The 24,979-nt window shown below is 34.0% G+C and overlaps 3 protein-coding genes and 1 long non-coding RNA gene across 4 annotated transcripts; 2 read left to right on the forward strand and 2 right to left on the reverse strand.

Annotated features, from left to right (window-relative positions):
* Positions 1-767: 767 nt before the first annotated feature.
* LOC133703792 (uncharacterized) lies at positions 768-3,233 on the reverse strand. Its single transcript, XM_062128472.1, has 3 exons — positions 2,994-3,233; positions 1,438-1,643; positions 768-1,259 (listed from the first exon to the last, which is right to left on the reverse strand). Exons 1-3 carry the CDS (start codon positions 3,081-3,083, stop codon positions 1,004-1,006), a joined length of 552 nt encoding a protein of 183 aa, XP_061984456.1. The 5' UTR covers positions 3,084-3,233; the 3' UTR covers positions 768-1,003.
* Positions 3,234-9,512: 6,279 nt separating this feature from the next.
* On the forward strand, positions 9,513-10,798 carry LOC133702858 (uncharacterized). The gene is made up of 2 exons (XM_062127179.1): positions 9,513-9,845; positions 10,055-10,798. The coding sequence occupies exons 1-2, from the start codon at positions 9,516-9,518 to the stop codon at positions 10,673-10,675; spliced, it is 951 nt and encodes a 316-aa protein (XP_061983163.1). The 5' UTR covers positions 9,513-9,515; the 3' UTR covers positions 10,676-10,798.
* A 309-nt stretch (positions 10,799-11,107) lies between these two features.
* On the reverse strand, positions 11,108-17,472 carry LOC133703752 (COP1-interacting protein 7-like). The gene is made up of 9 exons (XM_062128389.1): positions 17,109-17,472; positions 16,799-16,975; positions 16,054-16,172; positions 15,790-15,830; positions 15,632-15,684; positions 15,372-15,524; positions 14,686-14,930; positions 12,634-14,345; positions 11,108-12,414 (listed from the first exon to the last, which is right to left on the reverse strand). The coding sequence occupies exons 1-9, from the start codon at positions 17,165-17,167 to the stop codon at positions 11,455-11,457; spliced, it is 3,519 nt and encodes a 1,172-aa protein (XP_061984373.1). The 5' UTR covers positions 17,168-17,472; the 3' UTR covers positions 11,108-11,454.
* Positions 17,473-23,208: 5,736 nt separating this feature from the next.
* On the forward strand, positions 23,209-24,308 carry LOC133702706 (uncharacterized). Its single transcript, XR_009843786.1, has 2 exons — positions 23,209-23,345; positions 23,884-24,308. It is a non-coding gene; the product is annotated as an uncharacterized LOC133702706 (long non-coding RNA).
* The last annotated feature ends 671 nt before the right edge of the window (positions 24,309-24,979 follow it).

Below are 24,979 nucleotides of genomic sequence, written 5' to 3' on the forward strand. Positions count from 1 at the left end.
CATCAATCAAGGAGAATAAGAGGTGAGAAGCAATACTTTCATTACTTCTCATCTGTTCAGCTGCAAGGGCTAGAGCAAATGCAATGAAGTCAATGGCAAAGACCACCATGAATAGCAGTGTTGATGCCAGAGCAGCCTCTCTCTCTCTCTCTCTTTCTCTTTGTGTGTGTTAACAAGGATGCGATGAGGAAAAAGTCTACAGTAGTACTTTAAATAGTTTAGTCAGTAAAACAAAATTGATTGACAAAGTCTTGCAATAAAATAAACGAGTAGTTCCAACTTATTCGAAACTTCTTATAAACTAGAAGACGATAAAGTTGAGTTTGTCAACACAAGCTAGCAGAGAAGTGCCCACTGGCCAGTAGAAGAATTTATAAATACAGGCCCCAGGCGTACCAGCCAGTTAGCACTGTATCTTTAGCATTTCAAGAAACCCCTGCTTTTGAGGCTAACAATAACTTTAGTTGTCTTTTAATTATATGCTGATTAAAGTTTTCAATTACAATTGCAAGGAAGAACGAGGGATTCATTCTATTTTGCTTAGATCTCTAACTTCTTTTTTATCTTTTTTCCCTCCCATATTCTCAAAACAGTTAGTTTTCCTGCTTGGGGGTATCCTCAGTTTTAATGCCATGCAGAGATTAAAAAAAAAGGAGGATAGAGAAGGATAATATTCCGGTGGATGCTTAGCAACACCAATGAAGATCATCTAGATTGGTTACTTGGTCAATAAGGTGACATTATCAGTTTTTTACACACCCTGAAGATACATAAACAGCAGTCTTCTATTATTGATGGGTATGGGAAAAACAAAAAATTCACATCATGACGAAAGAAGAAGAAAAAAAAATCATGAATATGATCTAAGATACAAACTATCATCAACTATGAACATTTAATACATGAAGCGCAACCCAAAAAACAGACAATGGAGGAGGCAAATCGATGTAGAGATCTAGGCATTCACATATATAGGATGGTCACATCACACATTAAAGCAAGCTCACTTGTAGGTCCCCATACCCACACCAACATCTCCACCGTATGGCTGGAAGCTGTCCCTGGCCTTGGAATAGCAAACATAGTAGAGCTCGGACACTATGGCCGTGAACAAAGTAAAAGCAGCTCCTGCCCCAAAAACTCCCTTCCTCAATGATGGGCAATCCAGGGTTTCACCGAAAAAATTCTTGTACCTGGTGTGGTAGGCATTCCTTACTGAACCCGCAAGCAAGCATATCTCAGCAATGAAGAAAAACACCCTGGTACGGACAATTTAAGATGTTCAGAAAAAGATAACATAGGTTCCATAAGATACATTGCAAGAAATAGACCTGCTAATTTTAGTTTGCTCGAATATAACATGGTAATGGATAAAGGTTAGCAGCATCTATGTTCAATGATGGATAGGTTTATAGTTCAGCTTTGGACATCACCTACCAGCAGGTTATATACAGGATAACTGCCCAAGCCCTAGAACCTCCAGGACTCAAAGGCTTGCCACAGCAGAAGCATTTACTGGCAAACATAATAAGGACTTGGCTAGCCATGAGGAACAAAAAAGCGCCAACACCAAAGCCAGTTGCAATGTCTGAATCATAGATGCAGTAACTGTAATCTTTTTCAGTATCTGGTTGGACAGTGGCCTGCAAAGCAAGATATTGTTGATTTGTTACCTCACTAAAAATCGACTACTCAGCGGCCAGAAGGTAAAAGCTACAAATAAGAGGTCTGCCAAGCATGTTGCTACCATCTTGGGGAGTATGCGTCGTTCTCATATCAATTGCACCTCCACGCAGTTTCAAAATCTATTAAAAAGCCACACATTGACTTTCAAGATATAATATTTTTTTAATATTCGTGTCCAGGTTGTCTACAATGATTTGCAGGTTAATCTGATTGCGAGTACTTGAGAGAGTACTGTAATGGTTGGTTATTAAAACTATTTTTTATTTAGAAATATATTAAAATAATATTTTTATATTTTTTAAAATTATTTTCCACACCAACCCATCAAATTAATTTAAAAACACAAAAAAAATTAATTTAATAAATAAAAAATAAAAAAAATTCAATTTTTCAAAAACAATTTTTAATCACAATAACAAACAATCCCGTCATTGAGGGCCCCAGAAGAGGACAACCCACCTCTCTTCAACAAAGAAAAGTACAGCTATCAGCAACTAAACTATGTGATTGCCAGGTAAGTTTTGTGGACCGGGTGAAATGCAAAGATCAATATAGACCCTTCTCTCTAGCTGCTAAGTATCAATCAATAACAGGGGGGGAAATACTTAAGGGAAAAAAAAACTCACAGCCACTTTGAGAAAAAGTTCTAATATGTTCCAGGTTACAAATAAATATTGAAAACAAAATCTGCCTGGAAAGTGTTCTTTCTAGTTGCCATCTCATGCTTCGGTTCATTTCCGGTAGAGTCATACAAAGGGAGTAATCTGCGTTTTACATCACTAAAATTCTAAAATGCTATTTGTATCAACAGATCTGGTAATTTTATTGCCAACATACTTTTGGAACCAATTCTACGTTGAAGATTTTTGCTTCATCAAGTCAAAATATTTTTGCATCTAGACTCAATCTTTGTTGTTATCCCTCTATCAAATGTTACATTTTCAGATAAAAAACTGAAAATTCATTTCATTAGTCCATAATCTCAATCAAGACTCCTCCTTTCTTCATTTTCTTGACAATTTCTCAGCTACCAAACAAAACAGATTAGCAGGATCACACAAATCTCACAAACCCAGAAACCATACAATTAAACATGTATTCCCCATATCCAAGATTTAGTACTTTTCTCTTTCCTTCATTTTTCTTGAAAACCAAACAAACCCCTTTAGCAAAACCTCAAAACCTCACATTTGTACCGTCAAGAAAACCAGGAACCACAAAAACAACAAAAGAATGCCTTGACTTGGTACACATAACCAATAATAGATTAACCAAGAAAACTGAAGAAGGGAGTTATATTTACTTACAGTGCTTCTTCTCTGCTCAGCCGCAACAGCCAAACCAAATGCTATGATATCAAAGACAGAGACTATAATCAACAACAGTTTTGAAGCCATTGCAAAGCAACTCGACAACCCTCCTCACAGATCTTGCTGTACTCTCTCTCTCGCTCGCTTCTTCTCTGCCTCCCTCTTCTCTAAATATGCATAAGACCGAAGTATGCCAGCATACAAGCAGTAGAGAAACTAGTACTGGTGGTATAAAATAAACTAATAATAATAATAATTAAAAAAAGAAGATGAAACTTGAAAGAATCGTTTTACCTATAAAGAAAAAGACAGTATACCCAATTCAGTTCATTGAAAATGGGATGTCACCTGCAAATATTTACTTGGGCAGGTGAGTTACTTGCAAGGGTGTTTGGGGAAACTTCTTGTAATAATTTTTTTTTCTTTTGGTAGATTGTAATAAAGAATTTGGTAATTAATTGCCATTATATACATGATTTAAATTGTGGTAGAAGTTAGATAGAAGAATTAAGTCCGGTTAGTTTGAAACATGTCTTTTTTTTTTTTTAATTTTGATTAATAATTAATAATTATTTTTTTATAAATAACTTAAAATAAAAAAAATTAAATAATTTTATATGTTCGATAAAACTATCTCAAAAAATTTTGAGAAGAAAAAAAAATGATAAACTAGAATTCATAAATTTTAAAACTTTTTTTAGTTAAAAGTTTTTTTTTATTAAAGCAATATATCTACTCAATTTTGTAACAAGTTCTAGATTTTTTAAATTAAATTTATTTTTAACCAAATATACTTATAACTTTTTTTTGTTAAATTTAAAAAATAAATTAAATTAACACAATCCAAGATAGAGTGTTTCATTTTAATAAATAAAACTTTCTTAAATCCTATGACATAAATTCTATAGTTTCGAAGAGTGTGTTCAAATCTCACCATGTTACGTGAACATGATGCTGTTATGATTCCTCTCATCATGATGTGTATCCAACCCGCATGCATTTGAGTATGTGGCCTAGCAGTTTTTCATGAATTTTTTATCTTTGTATTTTTGTTTAATATTTTATGTGTATATTTGTAATTTTTATAGTATTTTACTTGTTTATCATGCTTATAAAATATTCAATGAATTCAGGAATTAGTCATAATATTTGTAAGCCAACCCAAATATGCTAAGTTATATAAAAAAATTAAACAAAATAACATGCAAGGACTAGAGTAGGAGCTTTTTGGATTTTTTTAAATATATTAAAATTATATATTTTTTTATTTCAAAAAATTATTTTTAATATCAATATATAAAAATAATTTAAAATATTATATATTTTTTTAAATTTAAATTTTCATGAAATGGTGTTTGGAATACACTTCCAAACAATGTTTTTTGAAATAAAAGTTGTTTTTAAAACGTTTTTTTATTTAAAAATATATAAAAATAATATTTTTTATTTTATTTTTACAAATTTATTTTTGATATAATATATCAAGATGATCTAGAAATATACAAAATAATTTTAAACTAAAATAAATTCAAAATCTTTTAAAAACACAGTTAAACCATAATCTCAGCCCAAAAAATAATTTATTGGGTATATTTGAAAGGGTTAAATTTTTTTTTTTTAAAAAAATCACTACCCTAAGAAAATAAATGCAAAGAAGGAAGCAAGGTTTGATGTGACTGATTGTCGGTGAAGCAATGAGGAAGTGAAGAACTGGAACTCCAGATCTGAATCTGACGCTTCCATATCGTAAAGGCTACTCAAAATAAAAAATAAAAAAATAAAAAAATTTCTGTGTTTATTTACTATTGTCGTTTGAGAAGGAAGATAGGTGGTGACTTGGGGTCGTTTTGCTCTCAAACTCTCTACAAATTTTCACAATGTCTCAATAGCCAAATCATTACCGGTCCCCTGTGAATTAACAGGATGCTCATGGCTGCGGCTGAATTATAATTTTTTATTATTTAAAATTAATTTTATTATATTTTTAAATTGTTTTGATATATTAATATTAAAAATAAAAAAAACATTTTAATAAATTTCAAAACAAAAAAATATTTTAAAAAATAATAACTATCATTTTTACAAACACCTCAAACATCTATGCATTGAATACTTTGATTGTCCGTGAATGTCCACCCATCTTCTAAATACTTTTCCATATGATCATAGCTTCAAGATTATATATATATATATATATATATATATATATATATATATATATATATATATATATCAAGAACATCTAAAAATGTTGCTTTATACAATTAAAAAAAAGGGTATATATTATAAGAATTCAGAGAATGAGGAAAGAATAATAATTGTGGTACTTGTGACACGAGATTCAATGCAAGAATGAAAAATGTAAGAATTACAAAAGTAGTATCACATTTATTTTTAGGATAAACTACAAAACATCCCATGAGATTTATCATGCCTTCGAATAAAACTTTCTATTATTTTTATAAGTTGTCACAAGTCTAGCCATTGTTCCTTTTTTTTTAAGTACTTTTTAACAAGTTCTAAAATCTAAAATGTTGAGAAATAAGGTTGATGTGTTGTATAATTGACTTATTTTTTTGTTTAAATAATTTGTTTCATTCTTTGTAATCAAGGCATCTAGTGGATTGTAACGAAAAATCTAAAGGGTTGGTAACTTGTAGCAGGAGATGTTTGGTAAAGTTAAGCGACTGGTAATCCAAGATGACTGATAGCTGTGGTAGTAGTGGGTGGTGTCGGGTAAATCAAATGACCGGTAGCTGTGGTAATAGCATATAATATCTGGTAAATTAGGCGATCGGTAGCTGATGCCCGCAAAAAGTCTCATTTTATAAATGTAGAAACTCTTCGATGATAAAGTCAATACCTTTATAGAAAGATAAAATACAGTGATATTTTAGAGAAATAGATCCAATAAGAGCGTTGAGATGCATGCCCCACTTCGAGCCTTTTTTTCTTGGCCCTAGTTGTATTGGGCTTAGGCTTGGTAGCCCATCCCTAAATGGTGTTTTTTGCACCTATTTTAAAGGATTTTAAAAATTTATATAAGTTTTTTTAATTTATTTTATTTGGACATCAAATAATAATTAAATTGAGTAAAAAATTACAAAATAAAAATTTATTTAAGAAATAAAGATGGAGATAATGTTTAATATGGTAGTAATTATTTTTTTAAAGTGTTTTTTACTAAAAATAATATATTTAAAAACATAGTTTTTATTTTTAAAAATTTATTTTTATCATTAACACACAAACAAATTCTAAAATAATTAATTTAAAAAAATCATTTTTTTAAAAAAAATACGTGCGATTCTTCGAAGATTATTAAGGAAGTTTGGGTAGGCGCATATAAAAGCCGAAAAGGGAAGAAGGGAACCTTCGCTTTCAGTGCTGGTTGTCATTTCTCTATCTTACATGTTGTGCAGTTAATATCCGAGCATCTAATTGGATGCCACGTGGGCCACCATCCACGTGGACGTACTTATTCTCTACAACAACAAATCTTGTCATTCACAAATATGAAGCACAGAATTTATTTTTTCAGCAAGAACACAAGCTTCAATATCTAAAAACGGTAAAAAAAATAAATTAAAAGCAATGTAATGCATTAAAGAAGAGAAATTAATGTTAAAATTATATATTTGAAATTACACATTTACCCTTTTTTTGAGATTTTTAAAGGAATAAGGTGGAAGCGATGAGAGTAATACAAAAAGATGAAATTAATTCAATATCTTTTTTTTTAAAATTTTATTAATTAAATCTAAATTAAATATTATAATTAAATTCAATTATAGTATTTTAAACAGTGTGCTGATGTGTTAAATGCTTAAGAGAGGGAGATGCATAGTGCTGTCCGAATTTTTATTGGGCTGCATTTGAACTTTGGACTAGGCTCTATGTTTGCCTCTAATTATGGGCTTAGGCCCTTTGACTATCTCTTTTATCGCCTTTGCATTTGATCATTCTTTGGGCCTTGAAGTTTTAAATTTTGAGCTAATCCTCTTATGGCAATGAAATACATATCTCTCTTGCTTTTTTTTTTTTTTTTAAAAGAAAAATTAAATACGGGATTGAATTTGATAATACGCAATCCCATGTCGCCTCAACTCAAGGGTACTTGAAGCTTTAAGGAGTCAATGCTTGTTTGATATCACTATGCTTTTCAACCATTATTTTCTTTATTTAGGGGCGGAAAACCAAATCAAATATGTGATGTTCTTGATAAATAGTTAATATAAAGTTCTCAAAAAGTCAAGAATTGCCTTTTTCTTATTCTATGCCCATATTCTTGATAATTTTTTGATAAATTGCTAAAAAAAACCGTTTCATAAGATGATCTCTAACATTTTGGTATATATTGATAAAAAAAAAACATATAAAGGGTAAAGAGAAGAGAAAAATATTTATTTATTGGCTTGCAAATCATTTTCCTCGTGTATTTATCCACATTGATGATTGAATAAACTTCAAAAAAATTATAAATTACTTAAGAACTAAGATAAATAAATCTGAGAATTTTTTTGGTTTCATATCAAAATAGAAAAAAAAATGAGAGAAAAAAAATGAGAGAAAAAAATGAAAGAGAATTCAAAATCATTCTTGAGTTTAGAAAAGTTATTATTATCAATTTTAGTTTTTCCATTTATATTTATATTTGTCTCTCTCTTTAAAGAAAATCTATTAGGCTACCGCCTAAAAAAATTTATTTTAAGGCCTTGTTTGTTTTTGTGTTTCAAAAATATTTTTGAAAAAATTTAATTTTTATTCTTTATTTCAAATTAATATTTTTTGGTATTTTTAGATCATTTTGATGCATTGATATAAAAATAATTTTTTAAAAATAAAAAAATATTATTTTAATATTTATGAGTGAAAAATACTTTTAAAAGCAATCATAATCATACTTCTACATTTAAAGGGTGTGTTTTTAAAATTGTTGTCGGGAAAGGAATATGATAAGTTAATCTAAAAATACTCCTTAATATATATATATATATATATATATATATATATATATATATATATATATATATATATATATATATATAAAGAAACATCAACCGTAAAAGAGTTTATATTATTAGAAACTTTCTTGGAATGGATATATAATTGGAGTTAAATGCATTATTCATTTATAAATTTATTTTCTATGTATGAAATTTAGAGCCGTCCATAGTCAAAAGGTCAGTTCGTGATTCATCCACCAAATATTCACTTGCCCTTTTCCTGCTTTGATGAAATCTTTGAAAATGGAAGGAAATAACTCCAAAAGGGAAACGAGCTGGAGTGTAGTGTTGAAGATTGTTACAGTGCATTTCTCTTAAATTAGGAAACTATGATGTAAGTATCATACGTTCCTCAGACCATAAATCAAAAACATTGTGTCCTCAAGATTTTCTCTTCCCTATAAGAAACCATCCCAAAACCAAATCTCATTTCATCTCTGTTCTTGCGTTTTCTTTTTCTTCTTTGATTGCATATGAAGCATGCAAGAAAATATGTGGTCTCGTGTGCTCAACATTGTGCTTGCATGGACAAAATCTTCACGATGGAGAAGAGCCTCTAGGTGGTAAGCATATATATACACCATCTTCTTCTTTCTTTCTTTCTTTTCTTTTTAATGTCTTTCCTCATTTGTTAAACTGTTAATCTGTGAAGCTTGTACTTTTCACTACCCAGTGGCCTCCTTTGTGGAGTGAGCATTGTCGTCATTGGTTTATAATTAGGTCACGCTGCAAACCCTTTTGTGCTTGCTAGGCTCTTTCATGGAATTGATCCAGTGGCATATCTACTATAATGGTTCTCTTATGTCTTGAATTCTTTCACATCTATCTCAACATACCAAGCTAGAAAAACTAGACTTGAATGGCCGTTGAACCCCCTCCCATCTTTTGAGCGAGTCCTAATTCTTCTTGCTTTGTGAGAGTACTAGCTCATTGGTGTCAGGCTAGGCACCCTGGCTAAATTGCTCACATATTCCTAGAGGCTAGATACATTTCAATTAACAACTCATTAAGGAATTAGAATCATTCCTCACAATTTCCAAATAATCTGTTCTTTCAGTAATTTGTACTGTTTGTGTTGCAGCAAGAGGCTGATAGAGCAACTTCAGCTTCATCTAGCTGCACAAAAGCACAGGAGAGAGTCAATCATACGACAATCGCGTGCCGACATCGCTCAACTCCTTCAGAATGACCGGCTTCAGCAAGCCTTAACGAGGGTACCCTTTGATTTTTCCCATCTTGATCCTTTCCATTATACAATATATGTATCCTTTCCATAATACACTATATGTATCTATAAGCTTACAGCTAACCAAAAGTTCTCTTAAAATGAGGTGTAGGTCCAGCAACTCTACAAGGACCAATGCCTATTGGCTGCATATGATCAGATCAACCAATTATGTGAATGTATCATCACCAGTATGCCCCACATTAGCCAACAACAGTACACGCACATAACTCTCTTTATACCCTACTACTTCATGGCTCTGTGGCTAAACATGCTATTCATCACTCTATGTTTTTCGGCAGAGCCTGGCAATGCTTGCCTATTGATGTCAGCCAGGCAATAGCAAACTTAATATTTGCTTCCTCAAGATGTGGTGACCTGCCAGAGCTACACATGCTGCGAAGCCTGTTTAAGATTCGTTATGGAAGCAAATTTGAGACTACCAATGTTGAATTATTGCCTGGAAATCTTGTGGATTCTAAGATGAAACAGAACTTATCTGTGAATTCAGTGCCAGAGGATGTAAAGCTATGGCTAATAAACGGAATCTCTTATGAGTACAATATTCATCTGGGATTTCAGGACTTTGGGCATAGTTTCAGACCACAATGGCAGGAGGTGGGTTTATAATTTATCTGTTGGAACTTTCCCTGTAAGAAGTATTCAAGCATATGAACAAAAGTTATGAGTTGCATAAGTTGGTATAAACTTTCTATACAGTTTTAGCCTCCTTTTCTAGAATAAACTCTACTCCAGCAACAGTTTTATTAGTTCTGTTTCCTAGTCTGAATTTGCAGTCTTTCTAATGACAAAGAAAATCTGTGCAGAAAGCTGAAGTTTTGGATTTGGACATCCAAGATATTTGCAGTGACAGCGATGAGAGTTCCATACCGTCTTCAAAACCCAGGACACCAACAACAACAAAGTCACTTTATAATGATATGGACAGAAGCAGTACTGATAGTCTGGGTAGAAGTCATATCAAGACTAAAAAAAATGAAGTTTTAATAAGAAATCTTGAAGCATCAGCAACTAGCACTTCATCTTATGGTACCCTCCCGATTCATCAGACATCTTTTATCTATCTTGATGATATGGAAGTGAAGTCTTTGAGTCAAGGTCACAGCAGCAGTAAGAAAGCTCCTAGAAGTGTGGTAGACTCCTGGAATAGCAGTACAAGCCCTAGTGTCAGTAACGTGACAAAAAGGCCAGCCAAGCCAAGGTTGGGTAAGAAACCTGTACCTCCTCCCTTGAGCAATGATCATTACCGAATTTCAGTCAAAGGTCGAAGTTCTTTAGATAGTTCAATCGATGATTGGAAAGCGCAAAGTGGAAGCTCATCTAGCTCAATCCATGTCCACCCAAAGCTCCCAAACTATGAAGATGTAGTAGCTAAATTTACAGATATCAAGGCAGAATATAGGCACCGCAAAAGCTTTTATTATTGAAAACTTAAAGAGGATGTATTGGCTAGACTTCTTGCTATCACATTTATCAGCTGTCTAATCTAATGTCTTGTGGACTGTGGTAGGGTTTAATGAATAAAAATGCAAATCCTTCACACTATCTAATCAATAGTACCCTTGACTACTTTCGGTGAATTCCTGTTATTTTAACGATTGAAGTTGTACAGCAATTGTTGATGGTTATGTGGGTTCATGCTGCTGTCTTCATTATCAGATATTACAAATCCCATGTTCTAAGTACGAATGTAATAGAATAAATTGTAAGCTCAACAGTGCCTACAAATCTCCTAAGACTTGTTGTTCAAGATAAATAACTACCAAGTTAAGGAACAATGCCTCATCATGGAATGTAACTAGTCGTTGAGAACATATGAAAGCATTGCACCAAACAATAAAGCACCAGGGAGTTCTGGGTATACAAACAGACAGAAATTTGAATGAATATTACAGGTGATTCAAAAAGTATTCCGTGTATGATATACAGAACCAAAATACACACCAAATAAAAGAATTAACTCTTTACACCCTCAACCTAAAAAATCTCAAACCTGATAAATTACAAAATATACTATATGACAGCAACACCACAGGCCTTATTACGTATGAGAGCTATGTCCTGATCTCACTTCTTTTTTTTTTCCTTTTCTTTTGGGTTGTTTTTATTTGTGGGGGGATAATCGTAGTTTGGGAAGGGCTAAGGTACTTGTTTCCCTGAACAGATATGCAGCATATACACAAGTTCCACCAGCTGTCCTGTGGGATCAGTTTGCAGCAGAGGCTCGACCTTTCCTTCCAAACAAAAGAAGCTTTCTAAACCCTTTTGCTACTTTAGGAGAGTTATCTTCACTGTTCCATTTCTTCCTGGAGTGGATTGGTTCTGGGTTTATTTCATCAGGTGGTGGGGTCGATATTTCTATTTCAGATTTTTCAGGCGACTCCAAAATTTCACTGAAAGCACCATTTTCTCTGATATCCACAGCGCATGGGTTCAGAGCCCTGTTTGGTGACTCTAGCACAGGATTTATTATTGTTTCAGATATGTACTCACCATGATTATCAGAAGTTTCTATGTCTTCACAAACTACTGGAGCTACTTTAGAGAACCCCTCGTCACCTGCTCTAGAGTGATTATGTGGGGCAGACGAGTCCATGTGGAGTGAATCACCATTGCAGCCTTTATCATCCAAGTTACCAGCTGAAATCATATTTCCTGCATTATTCTCTGTAGAAGCAACACTGTGTAACTCCTTTATATCTTTGAAACCATCAATTTCATCTGCAGACTGTGCTGCTTGCATAGGTAATAAATCTGCAGGCTTCTCTGCTCTGGCTATTGTCCCAACCTTCTTTCTGTTGACATCAGATTTGACTGTGTTCGGAGGTTTCTTATTATCAGCACCAGCAGCCTTCTGAGCTAAACCATTAGCCTTCAAGTTTGCCTTTTTGGGTTGGGCAGCTTTCAATTCAGTTGATGGCGACTTTGTGGTTGCCCGAGCAGTAGCAAGGCGATCAATGGTGGAACTTCTAAAGAGTGGTTTCTTTGTCTCTTGGCTTGGAGATTTGCTTTTAGGCTTCTCATTCTTTATGGAAGTTGAAGTAGATACTTTCCCTGCAGGGATTCTCTTAGATGTCGCCGGAATACTGCCAGCAGCATTCCTTTCCGCTATTCTCTTCTGACGTTGAATCAATAACTCCTCCATTCTCTTCCTGTTTACTTCTTCCTGTTTTCAAGTGGATAAAATTAAACGTCAACCAAAAAAGGGAGGTTAAGTAATAGCTAAGCGAACAATCAAGTCAGGACGTTAAATAACTGAGCAGAATTGAACAATTTCAGATACGATGAAGCTCTTCTATGATTTCCATGAAGGGAATGAAACAAAAACAGGAGAAATGCTTTGATACTTGCTTAAATCCTTGTTAAAATTGCTCTTCTATGATACCTTCTCGGATTTGCTCTTCGGAAGTGTGGTTCTGCTTGCAGAAGTTGGTTTCTTTGTCCTTGACATGATATCGGATTTGCCTCTACCAAGAGATCCGTTAGGAACTTTTGACCTGACTTCTTTACCAGCAACTTTTCCGCCAGAATCTACACTTGTTTTGCCATTGGTTCCCATACTGTTAGAAGGAAGCTTATCTTGAGCAGTATTTGTTTCATAATCCATCTCTGGAGTCCAAGATGGTAGAGCATGCTCAGCAGCTGAATCCCGCCCAAGCACCATGTAAAGGTCATCTGGTTCATAGACATCAAATGCTTCAGATTTATCATGAGATATCTCTCTCATTTCATTCTCATATAGAGTAGCTTCAATTACATCTGGAGCAATGCTTATGTCTGTCCGTAATAGTGAATCTGACTGATCATCAACTAACGGTCGAGCTTGGATCATGAACGAGTCATCCGCTAGAACTTCCTTCTTATTTTTCTCAGATTGGAAATGCTCACCAGTTAATGATGAATCATAATCATCACTAAATGGTTTATGGTCCCTGTGATCATCCCTGTCCAGTTGGCTGCTAATAAACCAATCCCCTTCTTTTTGACTTTTGATTAATGGAGATTCAGTGGAATAATCAGCAACGGTAGGTCGGGGTAAGTTCCCTGATTCTCCAGCTCTTTGAGAAAACAACAACTCCTCATATGTGCTATCCCTCTTATTCATCACTGGGTGGCCATTTGCACTGGCTTCAAAGTTTTCAACGCGAGACTCACCTTCATTACCAGGTCCCCTCTTTGCTGCGATGAACGAATCATTTGCTAATGCTCGTTGCTTTCTTATTCCCTCAGATTCGACGTTAAATTCCAATGACCTTCCCTCCTCATAGCCCTTAGCTGTAAAGTCATCTCTGTGAACCTGTGGAGGATGAGGTTCAACTCCAAAAGAGTCCAAATATCTGTCCTGCATGAGAAGGCTCTGAAAGGCACCCCAGTGCTCTACTTTTTCTCCTTCACGATTATTTTCAGTTATGTTCTTGCCTTCCTGATCAGTAGCACCATTTGAACCATCTATAGTGCTGCGCTGTGATTTCTTGTGATGTCGAGAGGTTGATTTATGCCGTCTCTCTAATGAACCAACAGCTTCCTGTACTTGCTGCTTGAGAGCTTCTCCATCAATAAATCCGCCCTCATCAGATGTGCTGCCAGACATGCTGCCCTTTTCTCCATCTTTTGTTGAAGTAATGTAATTGATGTTGCGAATGACAACCTTTCGTGACGACTTCTTCCCATGCCTTTTCCTGTGCATCTTATCCACCGATGCCTGCTTTTTGCCACTTCGCAGATTTTCATCCGATTCAGTCTCTGAGCTGGAATCACTAGGCTCAGTGGATTCATCTTGATTAGAAGCTTGCAGTTCTTTTTGACGAGAAGACTTCTTGTTCCTGGAGGATGATTTATGCTTTTCACGGTTGTCAGGTTCCCAGTCTTGACCATAGCTAGAATCATCAACATTTGGAGGCCATTGCATGTTCCCTGGAAAATATGGAGAGCCAACCTGCATACCAGGAAAAAGGTATCCTTGATATGGGGACATTTGTTGAAATACAGGACCTTGAAAGTTGTGCTTGTACTGGGGATGATGATTTGGCCATGGCATTGGCATATGAGCTTTCCCATCAGTTGATTGCATCTGAGCTGATGTTGGCAAACCACTATCTGTAAAGATATGCGAGATCAAAGACTGGTCAATAGTATAATGTTTAAACCTTGCTAGTTCTCTACTGATTTTTATCAACTATGGGAAACAAAAGAGAGCACAGATAATTCAGGATTAATAATAAATTGCCATTACAATACAAGAGTAAAACAGAAATCAGCATTTACTTCCTAGATAGCATGCAATTGCTACAACAATACAATAATGGCATGGCATATTTGATGGCACTTACAAGTTACACCTCAATGCTCATCGCAGATAGAGTTTAATATTAACCACTATAGCTTCATCCAAAGCATGACCAACAGGAGGTAGAGGAACTTGGATCTTAAACAATACCTTGGTTTAGGTCTAAACTTCCTAGACTTGTAGCCGAGTCAGATGCATCAATTGAACCATTGTGCTTCCCACCAGAGAGACCACCAATTTGACCAGGGTAATTTTCCTCACCAGCAAGAACAATGCCAGAAGTCTTAAGATAAGGCAATTCCAACTGAGATGCCTGCATTGCTGCTAGTTCATCCATCCAAAGCCGATCTTGATTCTTCTTCTTGCATAATTCCATGAAATTTATGCATGCTTCCCTACGTGGATTCAGATATAGGTTTTTAACCTTAACTAAAATTTGGAGCAGGGAAGGTTCAACTGCAATATTTTCAGGCCAAAAGAATCTAACATCCAGAATCTTGACAAGAAGAGAATTCATAAAACTAGATTGTATTCTAGAAATGCAAAGCAATCATAAAATCAACACTAAATAGACATACTCGTTTTTCATTCATTGATGACCAAATGAACTAGTTGCACCACTGCCTTGGCATTTTGTAGCAAGTGCCAACTTAGCCCAAGGACTGGTGGGAAGTTCCAAATGGAGGAGGGGGCATTGTGTAGGGTGATGCCAGATTAAAAAGGGAAAACAGTTCTCAGTGAGAACATCCATGCTGGATGACCATTGATTTTGTCATATTAACGTGCAAAATCCAATACATGTCTGTTTATCACTACAAGATGATTCCTTATGATACCTTAATCGTGAAGCTCCAAAAGCATCGGCAAAGAAGATAAGATCATTTATACAGTCTGGTTCAAATCCAGTGACCAAGGCACGAGCATATGCCATTGCTTGCTCTTTGCGGAGAACAGCCTTTCTAGATTCCAAAGCACGTTGAAGACGAACTCTGTTCATGACCATCGATTGAACAGTCAATGCTTGAGAACTTAAAGGCATTTCAATTAAGTATATTATATCGTCAGACTTGAAGATTTGCAAGTTTGAAATATTTACTTGGAGTTTTCTTCCTGGACACCATTACTGCCTCCACTGTGATCTTCTCTTGACTAAAAAACAAGGCATCAAAGTACAGGTCTAGATTTATGATGTGAGGATTTGGGAAAAAAATTACCACGATCTCTTACACAGGGAGTTTCAACTAAGTGACATACCTTAGATGAGGCAGATGACTTTTGGTAATTCCCAGCAGCACCTGAAACATTTCTCAAATCCAGGTTAGTTCAGTAAATGAGATGTCTTAAGATCACCAGAGAAATGTTACGCCAATTACAAGTTACGTGTAGCCCTACTTTCCAATTGAGCCACCAAATACAGAAAACTCATATCAACAGCTATATGAGATGTAACCAAATTATTAAGATTGAGCTTCAACCATGTACCATTCCAACGAACAAAGAACATAGTTCCAAGCATACCTTCTGCATCTGCATTGAATAGTTCATTTGATTGAACTGAACACTCAATCTGCTCTAGTTCAGTCTCTATTGTCACAAATCTCTCAAGAACTTCTGGTGAGCTAACAAACCACACAAATCTGCAATGACAAACAATCATGAAGTGACAAATCTACACACAGTAACCAGCTATAAGGTCATTGTAAAGAGAACAATTTTTAAGCCACCAATTTGTCATAATTTGGATTCCAAACTCAGGGGACAGTGAGTCTGATTTGATCAGGTAAACCTTCAAAACCCAGTTCAAGATTGAAATACTTCATGTCAACTTTGGTCCGTACTAGCTTATCAATCTCAAACCCTATCCAATCATCATATTCACTCCAAATGTCAAACAATGATCTTGATTAATAATGAAATAAACCACAATATTTGAGTCAATTATCTATCTCTAACCTTGAATCTACTAGCGACAGACCAGCTAAAAGATCTAGCTTTTTCTATGAACAGAAAAACCTGGATAAGAGAGAATCCCTTACAAACTCTACTACAACTTGTCAGCCAAATCTGGTCAAATTGAGCAAGATTTACAGGAGAGGAGATCTGCGATATAATATATTTTTGCCAGTTAATTTTTTCCACAGCTAACACTATACCAATTACCACGACTGTACCTCAATGTGAATAAAAGATCTGTCACATTATCAAATCGAGCAGCAGTAACTATAAACAAGAAAAAACAATATTTTGATACGGAAGTAGTTACCTTTGCAGAGTGGCTTTAGTGAACCAGAAGTCATTAGGAGACAAAGGACGAAGAGAAATGGAGTAGCCTCCTTTCGATATCTGATCTTTAGCAGTTTTTAAGTGTTGAAGGAAAGGTTCTAAAAGCCCAGATGCCAGTTTTTCATTCACACCACCAGCATAAATCACCAGATCACATCTTCATGCAAGAAGAACAAATCCACCCCAGCAACAAAAAAAAAAAAAACCATTAACAAACACACAACGCAAAACATTTCAAGAACATTAGATGTCGTGTTTATGCATTTAGGCTTGGAATTCTTTTAATGTACCTTGTTCTAGTGGGTGTGAGTTGAAAGAGAGCATGAGCAAGAAGAGTTCTCGAATCCATTGTTAGAAAGAACACCAGAGAGAGAGAGAGAGAGAGAGAGAGAGAGAGAGAGAGAGAGTGTCAAAAAGGGTTAAACCAAGGGGTGACTGATTTTACAGTTTGATTTGTTGCTTCATGTTTGGATAGTTGCATATAATACTTGGAAGCAAGAGTTTTAGAGCTGATGATGAAGCTAAAATCACAGAGGGAGATGGATGCTGGATTGGCGTGTTGTGATGATGATTTTTGTTTGAAGGATGTGGGTCCCATGAGGAATTACGACAGGCACTTTCTTCTCTGACCACATGAACTGACGTTCTACGTCCTGTGCAAAGAATGAATTCTGATCTAAGGTGCGTTGATGCTGATGTTTGTTAAGAAAAAAAGGAGAAGTGATGGTTAAGGGTTGGTTCCAGATAAATAATTTTTATATATTCATATCGTCCTCTAATTTTACATGTATAAATAATTTATTACATATAATTTTGTTAATATGTATTTATAACTTATTTTTTTAATAATAAAAACTTCATTTAACTGAATATAAAGAAGATTTCTACCTCTATATTTGAAGACAGATATTGAGAAAACAAAGATAGATATTGAGATTAAGAAAAACTTAATCTCATGTTTAACAAAATTCTATTATCAAAGAAGAAGGAATAGTATTTAATTAAGTGAACAAATTACTTAGATTAGTTTGTTTAATATGCAATCAAATATTTATTTATTGTTAGATTATAAAAACCTGCTAGAGAATAATATAAATTATATCTTGTTATCTTACATAATAACTTAAACTATTGGGCTGAGATGGTTCTATAATATGGTATCAGAGCCTTGATGACCAAGTGATTACGAGTTTAAATCTCACTATCTTCATTTAAGCATGAGATGATGTGAGCATGTGTAAGTTTCAAGGTCAAAGAGCTTTTACTTGAGGGTGTGTGTTAGAAAATAATATAAATAATATCTTGATACCTTACCTAACAACTTAAATTATTGGATTGAGATGGTTGTATGACAAAACTTATTAATTTTTTAATGAATTTCCTAATACTTCCGTGAATGAATGTTGAGTTTCAAATTTAGTTTCTGTACATAAATTCCAGTCTAAGAAACCCACTTAATTATTAAACTAGAGGTGATGAATAATTATATATGCACGAGTGGAGTAGAATAGGTATTGGAATAGAACAGAAAAAGTGCAGGCTTTGAAGCATTAATGCTTTCTGATCTTTTCGCCTGGAGATTGTTTCCAAAAGTATTGTAGAAAATGCCACGGGGAACACTCTTAAAATGGATTTAATTACCACATATTCCTTGTACCTCATTTTAACTTTGGTCGTGATTCAATCCCTGTAATTATTACAATGCCATTCGAAGTTAATGTAGGGTTTTATTTAGCGGACATAGCTAGCTTATCATGTAGGAACTTCCATTTGAGTGGAGGGCCATGGATGGGTATGGCTTCCTAATTGTAGTTGGATAAGAAATTATAATCATAATGTTTTCTCAGCTGGCCATGATCGACTTAAGCTTCGTTTTTGGTTTATATGTAGCTGTCATAAGTGTCAGAAAAGAATTATTTTGATATTAATGCAAGGAATTAATTATTTGATGGTCATACCGAATTTAGGGGCCCTAATGCATAATGATTTTCCTTTGATTTGAAGACTTTACTACTTAAACGGACGTCGATGTACTTTTCCGGTGCTAATTCATCTGCTAATTCACCCAAGATTGATGAGGCAATTATTGGGGTTCAATAATTATGGGTAATTGCTACATAGAGCAGTTATGCTAAAATTCTCTCGAGATCTGAAGATATATGGAACATATTAAACAGTGGATCCTATGCTGACCATACTTTACAGCTTTTTCTGCCTGTCTTTTGCATCGCATTGATTTAGTATATCTTCAGGTTCAGCTTCTAGACGATTAAGTACTACCATCGCAAGCACAACCAAAGCATTCCTTTAATACCTCCAGAGCATCAACTCAGCAGCAGAGAGAAAGGAAAACAAGCCGGGAAGGAGAAAAAAAGAACAAGAAAAGTCAAACCTTTTCAAGGCTCGATGTCTTTCCTCGGTTAGAGGTGTATGTATGACACAAAGCAAATAGTAGAGGGTTGATATGCTAGGTGATGCGTCCTAACAGCAGCAGTGGATGAAATATTTGTCATCGCTATAAAATGAAGCCACGAGCAAACACTATAAGATTTGTCATCGCTGCTCATCACTGTTCCAGTAACTTTCGATTAGACCTAGTTGCTCTAGAACGCAAACACATTTTGTTGATTATTTTGGACTTTGTTATCATGTTATTGAATTCTATGAATATTTTGATGAAATATTTGAATTTGAACAATTTTAACATGTTATTGAATTTCATACATATTATTGTAAAATATTTGAAATGTTAAGTGCCCATACCATTATGTGGTAATTCCAATGACATAATGCCACCAAAAGTTTATTTTTATGGTGGAATAAGATCAAAATCATTATCTTGTGACGGTGTTATGAGGGCTGAAACATATTTATTCGAGGCATGATGATTTAATCTCAGTGTAAAACTTGATGTGTGTTGATGTGTTTTAGAATTGTTATATTGTATGGATATTGTTTTCATTATGTGGTGGCATTGTTTTTATTTGTTATATTGATGTTTTTTTTTAATGTGTGATGACGTTGTTATCTATTGGTTGTGTTGTGTGGAAATGGTTTTAACACACAATCTTGTGTGTGAATAATCTTATTACTCACAAACTTGCCTAAAATAAATGAATTGTCACTAATCATTATCCTAGAGTGTTTATTAATAGGTAATGAAATTAATTAACACATTATATTATTGCATTCAAAATGTCCTCAAATATTTTTCTTCTTTTACAATATTGTGGTGTATTAATGGTTTTATTACCAACAAATTCACCTTGAATAAATGAATTGTTGCTAGTCGTTGTCATATACTGTTGATTGATGGATAATGAAATCACTTAATATATTACTTTATTGTATTCCAGCTATCTTTAAAATATCTTTTGCTTTGCAATATTATGATGTATTAATGGTTTAATTATTCATAGATCTATTTATTATAAATAAATAATCATTGATCGGTGTTATAGAGTGTTGATGGATAGGTAATGAAATTATTTAACACATTACTTTATTGCATTCCAATTATCTTTGAAATATATATAATTTTGCAATATTATGGTGTATTAATAGTTTTATTATTTATAGACCCATCTAAGATAAATGAACAATCATTGGGTATTATCCTAGAATGTTGATCGATGGATAATGAAATTGCTTAACACACCATTTTACATCGTGTTTCAAAATGACTTTAAGATGTTTCATTTTTTTTAATAAAAATATATACCAAAAATATTAATAAAATCAAAATCATTTTGTTGTGTCAATTTAAATTTTCCACGATTATATGTTTTGAATTTATTTATATGTTTTTGTTTTGGAATATGTTTATTTTGTGCGATTAATATATTTGGGTTGGATCAATATGATCTCACATAAACTCATTGAGTATGAGTGGTGACTTTCAAACTTGTTTCAATCAATATAATTTTTAACATACTTATACATATCACTGTTCATTATCCCTACAAATCCAATGCTTACATTTTAAAAGAGAGAATTGAGCCATGTTACTGGATCTAGATCTCAAATTATTTTCTTAGATTATAATAGTCTTTTACCATTAATAACAAAAACATATATCATTTTAGGTAAATCTTAGCATGTATGCACGTTAAATAAATTTATTATTACTAACAAAGGACAATACAATTCCCCTTGATATGATATTTATAGTGATTATTATCTGTCCAATAATATAACTAACATTTTAACTAAATTTCTAAAAAATTAATTAGAATTTTCTAGTTATTAAAAAATTATTTTATGTTGTGACTCTTTTTATGATCATTTTTATATGTATGACGCCTCAATGTCACTGTGACAACATGTAAAATCACTAAATAAATGCAGGTACCATGAAAATGGTAATCTAAATTTATCTAAACATCAATGCACTGCTGCATTGGAAGAGGCAGCCTAATATGAATCATCACATGGGGTCTTCTTCCCAAAAAAAAAAAAAAAAACAGAAACTTCCATTTCTTATAAATATAAAGAAAATAATAATTTGAACACCATTTTATATAGGAGTATGTTACCTCAGAATATTACTATTACTTGCAAGTTCAGGCAGGCAATGCAAGCTTTCAAAAGACGGAAAAACAGGTTTTGTCTCAAGTATACCTATTTCTTTTCTCCGAGGCAGACATTTTTGTTATTTTGAACGTTAGAGATTAAACTTTTCAAGCCCCCACGTTCAAATTCTATAAATTAGAACACGAACAAGAGCGTGTAGAATTTTTTATTCAATTCAAGATTCGACAATGAGCAAAATTAGTCCCCAAAATGTACAAATATTAGTTCTTCACAGTTCATCATGTGGTGTAGGACCAAAGCTGCTACGCAATATATATAGCGACAGTGATCAGTCAACAAGAGGGCAATGTATGATGTGCCATCCGATAGCAAGCAAAGAAAAGCTTAAATTTTACAGGGAAGTAAAATACAAAAAATGTCTGAAAATGTCAGATGTAGTCATGTGGATGGGAATGGAGCAAATCATGGAATGAGCTTACAATTCACCTCGCCAGAGCTTCATGAATGAGCTATGTTTATGATGAAAAATTGTCAATGATGACGATGACCAGACAACCATGTGAACTGTGACAGTTCTGGGTTCAAATTCCTACTTTTACTATTGTCACCTTCACCTTGCATCTAATCGACAAGAAATTGCAACCACCAGCGTTACCAAACAAGCAAACTTACAATCCACAAACAGAAGCAGCCAGAAGGGTCATTTCTCTTATAAATGCTTTCATCTTGTCTCGCATCTTACCCACTGGATAATGCTTTGATTAATTTTTTAATGGACAAAACAGTATAATGCTAGTGTTTTGAGGGGAAGGTACTGTCTATTTATTTCTTAAGATTCATTAATCTGTTCATGTACGAGTATTATTATTATTATTGCTGCTGCTGCTGCTGCTGCTGCTGCTGCTGCTGCTTCCCCTGTGATAGTAGAGAAGATATAACTTTAATCACCACCCAGAAAAAGAAAAGAGAAGGAACAAGTGTGCTTGCCGAATCCTTATTCCTTGAGGACTTGGTTGGGCCTAAATGGGCTGTTCTTCTTTTCTCTAGCCCGGTTCTCTTGAAAAGGGCTTTTATTGGCCCAATAACAATGATCTGCCTGCTATATTTATAGGCCCTGATTTACCAGATAATTAATAGAGGCCCAAATTCCCAAACAATTGATAGAGGCCTTGTAGCTGTCCCGCCGTTTCTTTAGAGGTTAATGGTAGGTTTTGTTCCTATGTCTTTTAATGTTTTCCCTTAACAATTTTTTACTTATTGTATCCTTGTACTTTTGATTCATTAAGGTTTTTGTGGGTTGAGGCATAATAAAATTATAAATATTTTTTTTAAATAATAAAAAATGGAAAAAACGCAAATTTGAATTTGAAAAAAATAATTAAATTACATAAAAAGACTTCCAAAAATTAGAAATATTAAAATACTAATAAATAAATAAAAAAAATCATTGGGTAAAATATTACCTTTAGAGAGAGAGCTGTCACTGCCAGCCCCAAGAGGCCAAGAACCAAGCGGCAAGGACAAGAAGCTTGCGCTTATCTGCCTCTCAGTCTCTTGGAGTCTTAAAATTTCTGGTGTTTTTTTTGGTTTTGACCAATGAAGAACCATGTCAAGGCACTTCATTAATTACAGAACCAACAGAATTTTAACACATGGCAATATCATACTTTACAGGGGGGCACAAGATGCTCAGGCAATTCAGTGTGGAAGACGAATCCATGTGAGGACTTCGGGCTCACCCATTTTCATGTGAGCTCAATCTCTCTTTCCCATAGAAGGCCTGTGACACACTTCAATACCTTCTTTTTTGCCAGCCCTTATAAATACACACCTTCTCACACTTCCCTCTTGCTATCTCTGACTGTAGGGCTCAATATATAATTTTACGAAATTAAATCCCAGGGCAATGAAACATCCACTCTTCTACGTTTTGGCAATATTTGTTGCTGCCGCTCTCATCATTCCATTCATGACCATGTCTGCTGTCAGAATTAGTAAGTACAGGGCTCCGTCCTATGCATGATTTTTAGTTTTGTGTGCGTAATATATCTGTATTCTTACTTCTTAATCTCCACTTCGTTGAATATACATCGATCTTTAGAAGTAAGACTCGATCAACATTCTTCCTAGTGAAAAGAGCCTGTATATCAAATCTCAATTCGATACATACATGCACACACAAGGATTTATGGAGGTGAATTTTCGATCTTGACGTAGAATTAATTAACCATTTATACTCAACAAGCTAGGGACTTGCATCGAGGAGAAGAGGGGAAATTGCACCCTTAGATTTTTCAAAACAATTCATTTTAGCCACCGTCAATTCTGGAAGTTCAAATTCATCCCTTTTCTTTCAAGACATTTGCTCTCGTACTTCTTGAAAATTTCTCTTTACCCCCTTTATATTTGAATCCTAACTCCGTTCATGTATGTGTGTGGATAATAAGTGATCCATGATCAAAAAACTATATAACGAGCATTGCATGTTTCTTCTTCTTATTAAAAATTATCAATATATGTCATGTTTTACAGGTCTTCATAGTAACCGTGAACGATATACTACATGGCCAAGAAAAAGAAACAGCACCATGGGGAGGCTGACACTAACTTCAAAGGGAGTAGTGAGGGAGCGAATGAAGCAAAATGGAGCACACCCACTTCAAATTGCCGGCTCTAGATTACCAGATTGCTCCCATGCTTGTGGGTCATGTACACCCTGTGTGTTAAAAATTGTTAGCTCACTATGTTCCTCCCTTGCTCAGTCCGAGGCATGCCCTATATCATATAAGTGCATGTGTAAGAACAAATATTATCCAGTTCCATAAACACCAGCAGCTGCATGGAGCGTATGTTCTAGAGACATTGCGTTCTGGTGCCTAGTTGTATTATTACAGTAGTAGTGATTGTTGGATATAAATATATTTCAGTTTCTAATTAACCATTTAAATTTTTAGTTCTGATGGTTCTTGATTATTAATTATACCCTTATCTTATCGATAATAACGGTATATAAATGTATCTAATCTTTACAAACTATTAAATGATATCGGATCCAACTAATCAATTCATAGAGTTGTCATAATTAAGAACTGCAATCAACAAGGATTTTATATGCTAATTTATGAGCATTATTATTCCAATTACATTCACTGTTTTTACACTTTACACTTAATATGCATTAACATTGTAAAATTGGAATGACGAGCTAGTTTATTTCCAGAGGTAGCCATTGTTCCCCCGATTTTCTTTTAAAAAAAAAGAGATTAATCTCATTATTTTAATTAAATGTCTAATTAAACACCAAATAAAACCATACATATATATGTATCACTCCTAACCTTTATATAATTAAAAAGATTAAAACTTTTGACAGAATAACACAAGTTTAAAAAAGTTTGGTGAAATATCATTTTTACCTTGTTGTGCTTATAAAGCGCGATATTTATTAAATGTCGCTATTCCTAAGTGCGACAAGATAATTGTCGCGCTTCTGAAGCACGATATCAATTAAAATTTAAGTTTCTTCTCAGATCGAAAAACACACATACAGAATAGCCCCTCCTCTCTCTCCAAATTGACCAACACCCTTAATCCTTATCTCTCTAAAAAACCCACCAAACACTTTTCC

The sequence above is a fragment of the Populus nigra genome, chromosome 9 (assembly GCF_951802175.1).
Source record: "Populus nigra chromosome 9, ddPopNigr1.1, whole genome shotgun sequence".
NCBI lineage: Eukaryota > Viridiplantae > Streptophyta > Magnoliopsida > Malpighiales > Salicaceae > Populus > Populus nigra.

Bases quoted from the DNA above. Each gene is read 5' to 3' on its own strand.
- LOC133703792 (XM_062128472.1), bottom strand. From the start codon at position 3,083: ATGGCTTCAAAACTGTTGTTGATTATAGTCTCTGTCTTTGATATCATA. The intron at 1,644-2,993 runs GTAAGTAAATAT...CTTGCTTTGCAG, and splicing joins CTGAGCAGAGAAGAAGCACT to GCCACTGTCCAACCAGATAC. The intron at 1,260-1,437 runs GTAGGTGATGTC...TGTCCGTACCAG, and splicing joins ATCCTGTATATAACCTGCTG to GGTGTTTTTCTTCATTGCTG.
- LOC133702858 (XM_062127179.1), top strand. From the start codon at position 9,516: ATGTTTTTCGGCAGAGCCTGGCAATGCTTGCCTATTGATGTCAGCCAG. The intron at 9,846-10,054 runs GTGGGTTTATAA...AAATCTGTGCAG, and splicing joins TCAGACCACAATGGCAGGAG to AAAGCTGAAGTTTTGGATTT.
- LOC133703752 (XM_062128389.1), bottom strand. From the start codon at position 17,167: ATGGATTCGAGAACTCTTCTTGCTCATGCTCTCTTTCAACTCACACCC. The intron at 14,931-15,371 runs GTATCATAAGGA...GAATCCACGTAG, and splicing joins TTTGGAGCTTCACGATTAAG to GGAAGCATGCATAAATTTCA. The intron at 12,415-12,633 runs GTATCATAGAAG...ACTTGAAAACAG, and splicing joins CGAAGAGCAAATCCGAGAAG to GAAGAAGTAAACAGGAAGAG.